The sequence below is a fragment of the Gymnodraco acuticeps genome, unplaced genomic scaffold (genome assembly GCF_902827175.1).
Source record: "Gymnodraco acuticeps unplaced genomic scaffold, fGymAcu1.1, whole genome shotgun sequence".
NCBI lineage: Eukaryota > Metazoa > Chordata > Actinopteri > Perciformes > Bathydraconidae > Gymnodraco > Gymnodraco acuticeps.
In genome coordinates, this window is record NW_022990016.1 from 2,106,700 (window position 1) to 2,117,092 (window position 10,393).

The 10,393-nt window shown below is 40.8% G+C and overlaps 1 protein-coding gene across 1 annotated transcript; it reads left to right on the top strand.

Annotated features, from left to right (window-relative positions):
* The first annotated feature begins 70 nt into the window (after positions 1-70).
* On the top strand, positions 71-10,234 carry si:ch211-67e16.11. Its single transcript, XM_034213690.1, has 8 exons — positions 71-1,405; positions 2,006-2,278; positions 4,683-4,910; positions 5,748-5,918; positions 6,561-6,692; positions 8,003-8,169; positions 9,000-9,266; positions 9,847-10,234. The coding sequence occupies exons 1-8, from the start codon at positions 1,159-1,161 to the stop codon at positions 10,021-10,023; spliced, it is 1,662 nt and encodes a 553-aa protein (XP_034069581.1). The 5' UTR covers positions 71-1,158; the 3' UTR covers positions 10,024-10,234.
* Positions 10,235-10,393: the final 159 nt, after the last annotated feature.

Below are 10,393 nucleotides of genomic sequence, written 5' to 3' on the forward strand. Positions count from 1 at the left end.
GTGTGAGAGAGAGAGAGTGTGTGAGAGGGAGAGAGAGACACACACACACAAATAAAGAGAGCCAGCATACTGAAGCTGAGCAGTGTGCGGGTTGAGGAGCAGGATCACTTCTGTCCTCAGAGCTCAGGACGATCCAGTCTCAAGTGTCACTGAGAGGAGCAGAGTCTGCAGCTGGTTGTCCACAGAGAAACAAGATTAATAAGACACCGGACCTTTTTTCAGACTTCAGGATGATCTATCACCTTTCAAATCAACACAGAGACTAAGCTGCTTCGGCTCGGTTAAATTAACCATTCCCTGAAAGAGGACTAAAGAAGAAAAAGAAGAGGAGGAGGAGGACAAGTCATTCTATCAACAAAAGACAATCAAAGAGGTCTAAATTGGCGGCTTTGGGGACTATTGGATGTTTTGTCCCTTCTGAAACCCAGAAGAAAAGAGGAATAAAGAAAAAGTGACACGAGAAAAGAAGGAAAATGGTCCCATTGTAAGAACAACCAGAAGAGGATGTTGATGTCTGTTGCATCCACTGATTCGCAAAGAGAAGAAGAAAATAACATTGAAAGAAACATAGAGAGAAGAAGACAATAAAGATAGCTTTTTACCAAATCCAAGAGGAGGAATAAAGTAGATAAGAAACAGACGGAAGAAGTTTTTCTACCAACCGATTGATCAAAGACCTTGTAGACCAGCATTTGTGTCATTCTCTAAAGTTCGGATAACAACGAGGAACATCAGCTTGTTAGAATTAGGGAAGAAAATTCATTTTACATCAAAGTTTGAGATTTTTATTAAATATTCTCAAAGAAAAAGGTCTTCATTTGCAGTTTGCTGAAGACAGAGAAGTAAAAGGACCAAACATAACAGTCAAAGGAAGCTACAAAAAGAGAATAATTAAACAGAGGAATAAAGAGAAAAGAAAAAAGAGTAAAAGAGAAATATCTTCTGAAAAGGGAGGAAAAATAAATTCGAAGCGACCACAGAGACAAAAAGGAATAATCAAGGCACAGGGATGAACCAAGAAGAGAGGGAAGAGTAAAGAGCCCAACAAGGACACATTAAAGTAATAGGGGGGACTGAAAAACAAAAGTCCTGGAAAAGGACAAAAAAGGTTTATAGAGGAAAATCAAGAATAGAGACTGAGAAGGACCAGGTGTGACAATGAGGCTGCCTGTGCTTCTTGCAGCTTCTCTCTCCGTCCTCTACATTGCAGCCGTGGTCCCGGCAGAAAGCTTGGCCCCGGGCCGGCTGGAGCGCTGGGTCCGATCAGGCCTCCAGTCGCTGCAGTGGGACCAGCTGGAGCGATGCCTCCGCATGTCCTCCCTCACTGAGGCCGAGTGCAGGCGCATGGCCCACCTCCCAATGTCCTCTGTGGCCGTTTACATATCGGAGCCTCGCTCTGCTGCAGGTAGGAAGAGCAAAAACGTTTGTTTTTTTAATGCTGAGTGAGGGTTTAACAGGAGATATAATACAGGTTACAAACAGTTGATGTACATTTCTAAGTGATAAAAAATGTCAAGATGTGAAGAAAATCCATGGTATTGGACCGTTAAAAATGGTTAGTTAAAAATATTTCATTGATGCATAAATAGCCAACATCAAAGTTCATGTTAACACTGCCCAATTGGAGAGAACACTAACAAGAGAGTGAATGAGACATCATGTGCAAAAATGAACTGTTTTAATGGATGTAATATGACATTTGACAAATTAACTTAATTGAAAAGTAAATATTACAAGTAAAATGAAAAATGTGTGAAACCTGTTGACATAAAAATTGCTCTGTTATCCTTCTATATCATATAACTTTAGAATTACCATAATATGTTTTGTAATTTATGCAAAAGGCTACAGGTTTTCTTTGAAGATGTAACCACTCATAAAGTATGACCCTAACATTGAGCATAATATGTCCTCTTTAATGTTCTAGTATCTCTTTCAAATGCAGCATTAGCTTTGTATAGTTGACTCTCCTAGTAACAGTCTATTTTTTATCAAAACCCTCCAGGTAACTCAGACAAAGTTTTTGCCATCCTGCCGGACTCCTCAGGTGGCTCGATGAGCTACAAGCCCCGGGGAGGATTCAGTGTCAGCCAGGCTCTGAATGGACGGGAAGGAACCCACAGGCGACGGCAGCTTTTCCCTGGCTCCACAGCCCATGATGCCGTGCTGGTGCTGGATCCAAGCCCAGGGGAGAACTTTGGACACCCAGTGGTCCTCTTCTACGTGGATGTAAATGTGACAAAGAAGAGATGCTCCCACCTGGATGGAATTTACCTGGGTGAGTCTTTTGTACACATAAAGAAATAAAGTGGTTAGCCTATGTTAACTTTGTTTAAATCATCTATTACTTGCAAGTTAATTTCTTTGTTAGTCAATTGTTTTTTTCCGCATATTGCATTTACAAAGATTACTATGCTTACAAATTGTTTTCTGGTATAAATCTTCAAGACCTGTCAGATGCAAGGGAAGCTTTGAATCTTTAGCATTCATAATTCTAGTAGTAGTAAGCAGTGGTTTTGTTCTAGTGATGATGGTAATAGCAGATAAAGCTCATAAGCAAAAGTATTAGTAATTATAATCACTAACGGGGTGCCACAGGGATCTATTCTTGGTCCCATTACAATTGATATTATTCATAAAAAAACGATTAAACTATATTTTGTTCAGATGATACAATTTAATGTCACAAATTCTGTCATAAGTGAGTTGTTATTATTAGTAGCATTAGTCTTTCAATGTGACTTCGTTGTTCAATTTGAATCCATGCTCCAAATGTGCTCGTATCTCTGAGCGTATTTAGGGTATGGCGTGTAAAGTTCTGCCATTAACTGAAGCAGAAGAGAAAATTACATTTGGATGTGCATGGTCTAACCCTCTGAAAGCTCCATTTATAGCTCATTGTGTGATGCAGGATACTTTTCTGCAGCTTCAGCACTTTTAACCCACAGCAACACCATTCACAACTTCATGCTCTGATTTAGGACTGACAACATAAAGATATCATGAGGTTTAACATTTGGTTAAGATTAAAGGATAATTCATAGCTTTTGTTTAGCTATAAATGATGATCAAAAGTAAATTGCCAGAAATAATAATCAAATTGTATTAAATGTTCGTCTGAAAGCTTCTCCTACCTCTACTCATCACTTAATATGGGGGTAAATCCATATTTCATGCCCTATATATTTTTTAATATTGTCATATATAATTTTTAGTCTTAATACATCTATGTATTGGGGAAAACAAAGATGCTCTGAGTGATCACAGAGAATTTCAGGAGGAGTTGGGCAGATGTTCCATGACACTTGGAGTATTTTGGACATATTTTTAAAACATCAATGTCTTAAAAAGGTCCACTATTGGTGGCGGTAAACAACCGCATTACGGTGGATAAAAGGCCAAAGTGAGAGTAAAAGCAGTAAAAGAAGTGTAGAAATAGGGCACAGGGACATGTATTCTGTAATGGTCCTCTCAATTCCTGTGAAAGTAACATGCTTGCAAGTGCAAGTTGTTGACCCCCGCTGTGAGAGAGGTTAGGGCCAGATGTTGAGGTAAATTTGGCCCGGTTTTATATGACTGTCAATTATTCATACACATACACACACAGCACTGGACCCCCTGATGGGCCCTGTAGATGGTTTTGGACCAAAGTCTTTTAGAGCGAAACTTCATTTAGACCCCATTTAACCTGGTGGTGACAGCAAAAAAGAAAAAAAAGGGAAGGGTGAAAAAAAAGTTTTGGGAAGCACACGATGAGAAGAGAAAATGATGACATAAAAGAAAATTGAGCTGCATTTTGAGCGGTTGCAAATATACAAAGGTTCAATCTATCTTTTAAACATTGCTATTGTGTTTTTCTGTTATGAACACAATTAGGCATAGTCGCAGATGTATGCCTCATCCGATCTGCATGCAAGGATAAACCTTCTGCAATAACCCTAGCCTATGACTAGTATAGGAAAAATGAGTGAAATGCATACGCCAGCACCATAGGAAATTAATAGAGGCAACCCACAAACATTAGAGGGAAGATAAAAAGTTTAACGATACCATTAAAATGCAGAGAAAGTAATAATACCGTAAATACTACTTAAATTGTTTAGTAAGAAGGCTCATGGTCACATAAAGTATTGGCCAGGTGCACAATCTCACACATCTGAAACTGCTTTTGTACACTTAAAGAATGCAACATAATAGGCCTATTAAGAAGCCAAACCAGTTATAATAGACTAATCTAATATAGTTACACACGCAAAGAAAGTACACATGCAAATGCAACAGAAACAGTAAACCATCAACACACAGCTTCTAAATATTTAAAATTAGATTTTTTTTCATCACCATTGGCAATATATGTATGCTGTAGGTGTAGTTAGTATACACTGGTGTACGTAGGTTCTCAACGCTCTCCTATCCATTTTTTGGAAAATAATCAGCACCTTTAAGTGTGTGATCAGGACAGTTAAGAATCAGTTTAGCTTTACATACATAGATATGCTTACACCTGTAACAAACATTTGATTCGTAAGGTTTAATTACGATCTCACTTTTACAAATACAATTCAACATTTTTCTGTTAAGAAGGGGAGGCCAAGCTGACCATTACAGCCCACTGATCTTATTTCCAAATGCTGGAGAATATGTTGACTCATCTTGTGTTCTTTCACTCTCTGTGTCTTCAGGTGAGGAGTGTTTGACTCTGGCTTTGAAGGGTCGCTGTCAGAACCAGCTGAAGCGTCGGCAAGCAGGGCCAGAGAGGCTCATGGGTAACGGACATGGTCGGCTGGCAGGTGGTGCAATGCGTGGTAGTACAATTACTACTAGTGGGGGAAGGCTTTGTGAAGTCCACTTCCTCCCACTGGTTGTCGGAGTTGGAGACAGCAACCGAACGCAGAGACTCAGATGTGTTGGTACGTTTTAAATAATTCCTTTTTTTCAGGGTTCAGCAGGTCCGAACAAAATCCAGCCAACTCCTTTAAGTATTAAAGATATAGGAAGTTATACTTCTCTTATTTCATTCAAGGAGTTTCCCTAAACCAGGCTAAGTTCATCCTGGGTCTCTACCCAGATGTGGGACCAATTCATTGCTTTAGCAAGTCACCACTAGCTAAGTCTTTGCAAGTCAAATCCCAGGTCAAGACAGTTAAGTAACTAATCAAATAGCTGGAGACCTTTGATATCAGTGCCAATGTCTTGGCAATCCACCTAATATTGTGAAATAAGTGACTGAATATTTGTTTGAATATGTCAGTAAGCTTATTTTGTATTGAATTTGAGATTTGAAGAAAACATTTGATGTCAATAGTCTTGGTGAAATTCAGGTTGTAAAGTTCCACCTGATTTTAAATGTTGGGTGGCACGCTTCTGCACTTTTCCTGAGTGAAATGCAGAATAATTCTCATGTTGTGCCAAGACCACCCACACCTGCCGCCTCTGCCAGAAACCTGGGCCTCGTGAGAAAAACGGCTGGGAAAACGGTATCATGCTGTTATAGAAAACACAGACAATCCTTAGGATAAAACCACCTACCCACCTTGGCAAACTACAAATATGGGTTAGGATTACGTTTTCCTTAATTTATTGATTGTGCCCAATTAAACCCACTGAGTACACTAGCATACTAAGTTTGATTGGACCTGATGGCAGATGATGTGTTTAATGTTTTATCACGGAGGCTCTGCTTTATTTAGAAGTTGTACTTAAGACATGAACCTGTGCACTTTCTGACTTGCCCTTTACTCCATCAGACCATGCAGAGTTTGCAAGGTGCCCTCAGCCGCTGCCAATGGGCTCTCCCAGTTTGCCTGTCTCCAGCTGTGAGCTAAATAAAAACACCAGACGCTGCCACCAGCAGCCATTGGCCACACACCTCTCCTGTCGACTCTACCAGACCTGTGACCACGCTGTGCTCATCTCAGGTAGGACAGTTGTTTTTTTAGATTCACATTTTTCGTGCCAAATTAAACCAAACAGATGGACTTAAGATACAATCATTGAAGGTTTATCAGGAGATGTATCGTGTCTCAATGTCTAAAGTCAATGTATTGCTGACTGAAGAGGAAAGACTAGCAGTTTGACAGCCTGAGACACCTGAACATCTCAGCAAACATGCCCTCAATCTCCACTGGACTCGCCAAGAAATCTTGGTTTACGGCACAACGGACCATTAAGCAACCAAAACAGAAAGAGGATAGGGTTTTTTTTTCTCCCAATAACTGTTGTAAGCTGTCTCCAGGTACCGAACAGTACATTTGTTTTGTTTTTTCAGTTACTATCCCGCAGTGTGGCCTATCAGTGTTGTTGGGTGCTGCTAGGCTTTGAGGAAAACAAAAAGTGTGTTCGCCACAGCCTCACCAATGATAATACTACTTGGAAATGGAGGAAGAAATGTCTGTTTCCACTTGAATATCTTCTATAATGTCATAACCATAGATAAATACTGTTTAGCAGGTTATTTAAGAACCCACGTAAGAGTTTAAGGTGCAAGAACTAATGGTAAGAATGAAACACTTGGATTGTAATAGTGACATTTTGGCTGTGTGTACAATGGTGCGCTGCAGGCGGCTGGCAGCAGCAGATGACGTTCCAGCGTCATGTCCAAAATCTTCAGAGGTTTTACAGAATGCTGCAGAACAACGGCTTCCACAAAGAACACATCAAGACCTTCTTTGCCAGCAGCGGACACTTTACTGGTAAGACAGAGTTGCTCTATGAACAATACAAAAATTATTCTTGCAATTCTACTTGAAACAACTTATTCTCTGTCAAACGTGGCAACAATTTGTTCCTATAAACCTAAGTAATAGCCCACTTCTTTTATTACATACGCTCTACGGAAAACTGGATAGGTTAATTACGGCATTTTACGGTCCATTATTTATTTAGAGCAGACCCTTGCAATGGATGCAGTTCTGATCGCCAAACATAACAAGTAAACATGTTTTGGAAACAATGACATCATTTTAAATCCATACATTATGTCAAATTATTGATTTCGATAGTAGTTAGTAAGTAAGATAGTCTTGTTCAAACCATTAAGCTTCAACAGAGCATTTCAAAATTAATTTACAAAAATGTTGACATGCTGCCTGATTATTTTTGAAAACCGAGCACTGCATTAAAGCCTATGTCTTTTATTTATAGTCTAAATGCCAGAGAAAGATCTTATACTTTTTGTTTCCCCTTATTTTTTTTAGGGGAAATGTCTTAAGAAACTCACTTCTCTGTTTGGCTCCTAAACAGCAAAGCTCCCCAAAAGATTTTAACTATTTCAACTCAACATCTTGTTGGGTTCAGAATTCCAGAAAAGACAGACAACTTCTAAGTTTAACTATTTATTGTAAAGAGAGCAAAATATATATTCACTTGGCCAAGGACTCGCCACGTCTCGGAAATCACAGCTAGCAAAGCTATAATCTGTAACCACCGAATCCGTAAAGAGCCCCGAACCTCGTGTGACAATACATTTTATTACACAGGGCGTTGCCCGTACATTTATGATTGGTCAAGACTAGCTGAAGAGATACCGTTGGCAACACGATCCTCCAATCATCATTCGGCCGGCTGGCGAGGTCCCTCCCTACTCTGTCTCTAACACACATCATTTGTTTTCTCTAACGTTTCTTCAGATATAGCGGAAAACCATAATGGTGCTTCCTAGCTCTGCGGGGGAGCGCGGCTCCCATACAGAGTCAAGGCCGGTGCGATGTGCTGTTCTAACGACCTCTTTGTATTCTCTCAGTCTCTGCACCTGACCTTGCTACTTTCAATATTGCAAGCTAAACACTTTCTCATGTAACTTTTCCCTACGTTCCTGTCCACCCCATCAAAACTTGGGGGGGGGGGGGGTGTGATTGGGTCCATTTATTCCAAAGTCACAGCACATACAATGAGCACAATAAGCAAATAATGTAATAGTAAGAATCTTGTAATGATATATAAAAATAGACTCCACAATCTCTAAAACATGCCTCACACTTTCCCACCCTCTCACCCCCCACAGAGGATTTAGAGGGTGTGTACTCTGCAACGGAGAAGGCAGTGATTCGTAACCACATGTCGTACGTCTGCAGGAAGCAGCACTGCGCCGACACACTGGTTCTGTACCTGAACTCTCCAACACGCAACGATGGCACCATGCTGCTGTGGGACGCCAACCTCAACGGCATTGTAAGGGAAAATAAAACACTTACTTAACTTACTTACTTAAAGCACTGATAATGAAGGGGTTTAAGAAAAAAGAGAACATTTAGTTAATGTCATGTCAATTATTAAAAATCAGCGAATGGAAATTCTAGTTAATGCTTGTTTCCATAAACTTACATTATGCAACTTTTAGGCTACTTTGGTTAATAGAGATAATTTCCCCAATGGGTACCATAACACCATTGCAGAAGAAGAGCACACAAAAAGATGATGTAATCAAAGAACTCTGTCCAAAAACAACCGGAAACAATGTGGAAAAAGTTTCTTTTGTATTCATTTGAGGAACGTTAGTCGCTTTGTGATTCGACAAACACATCTAATGTTTACGTATTTACATTTTTGTTAAAGTCACACATACATTATTCTTGAAGTCTATTCCATTGCACTTTTGATTCTATTGACACCAACTTTTCCTCCTTAGCCAAGAAACACAGACCAAAAGAGAGGGTCACCCAGAAAACAGCATTTCTGTTGTTGTCTTTCAAAATGAGGAAATTAGCTCAACTGGCAGTTATTACAAAACAATTGTGACAAAGTCATAATGGATCCAGCAGGTTGCGATTATGGATGTTAATACATGCTTGCAAAAAGTATTCTTAAGTTTATTTTTCAAATAATATACATTTAAGTTATTAGTGCTGACATAGGTAGGGCCTTTCCCATTCTTTGGTGTATGTCCCTGATATTTCAGCTGATAAATCCTATTTTCCAACGTTGACACAATGATAAAAAATCAGATTTACCTTCCTCATTTGTACATCCTTTCACGTCTTCTCCTCCCTTTCTATCTCCAGGCTGACCTGAAGGAGCGATACTCCGTCAACGAGCTGCTGGCCGACCTGGCGGGCTGCAGGGCGACTCGTGTTCTGCTGTTTGTGGACCAGAGCTACAGCGGCGTTCTGTCCAAGAGGCTGCGAGGGTCCCAGAAACATCTCAACGTGGTTTTGATCCAGAGCCAGGCACGGCAGACCCACAGCCACCAGAGGATGAACCCTGGCTGGGAGGAGAGCAGCTGGTCCTACATCAACCCTGCGAGCTGCCTGCTGGACCAACTGGGAAAGGTAATTTAAAGGTCACCAAAATCCACTTTTTCATGTCTTTTATGCATAAACATGTGTCCCCTCTGTGTAAAGAGATTATGAGAGTTTCAGGAAAAAAGATTCACTCACTTTTTGTCCTGATCCATTTATATAAAAACCTGTCTGAAAATGAGCTGATCAGATTTTGGCCACTTTATGATGTCATAACGATTTTTTTGGCTTGCGTAACCATTAGCCAATCACCAACCAAGGTAACCCCCCGTTCCCCCTTATCACCTGAATCTCCTCCTAGAGCACCATTGTGTTCTTTTTAACCAAATATCTCTCAGAGGGGCGTAGGGAGGGGCTCCTTATTTTCATCTAAAGTCACAGACAGAGAATCAGCACTTTTGAAACAGGGCTGAAACAGAGGGGATTATGGGATGCTGCAATGATCTGTTTGGTGTTTGGAGCCCAACACTTCAGAGACATGTTTTGTATATATTTGAGACCTATAATATATTGATGAGAAACAGTATGGGGACCTTTAACACATGTAAAGGATTCTTTTAATTTGACTTTTTTTTCTTATAAACCTCTAATCACTGATTGTTGTCCTCAGGGTCCTGGGATGTCTCGTCTCCTGGAGCCATGGGCTGGTCTATTGAACGTGACACTGGCCGGCGCCCCCTGCAATGCCACGCCGCCTCTGACGGATGGCGAGATGCGGCGAGAGTACCAGGGCTGCCAGAACTTACCAACTGCACTCTGGCATCAGAAACACAGGAGGACCAACTGAGAGAGAGACAGAGAGACACTGAGACCAGGGCCGTGGGAAGTAGGGGTGCTGAGGGTGCTGCAGCACCCCCTGGTGGAGGACAGGGGATCTGCACTTCCACAAGATTAAATACAAATATAATACAATTTTCAGCCTTGATGTAACAACATTCATAATTAAGTAAAGATAACACCCTTTTCACCCCGGTTACATTTTCCATTTGCCCCGTACGATGGGCGCTGTAAGTGGGGGATGTTGGCTTATCAGGCGCCCGCAGCTCACAGCCAGCGAGAGAGAGAGAGAGAGAGAGAGAGAGAGAGAGAGAGAGATAGAAGAGAGAGAGAGAGAGAGAGAGACGAGAGAAGAGAGAGAGAGAGAGAGAGAGAGAGAG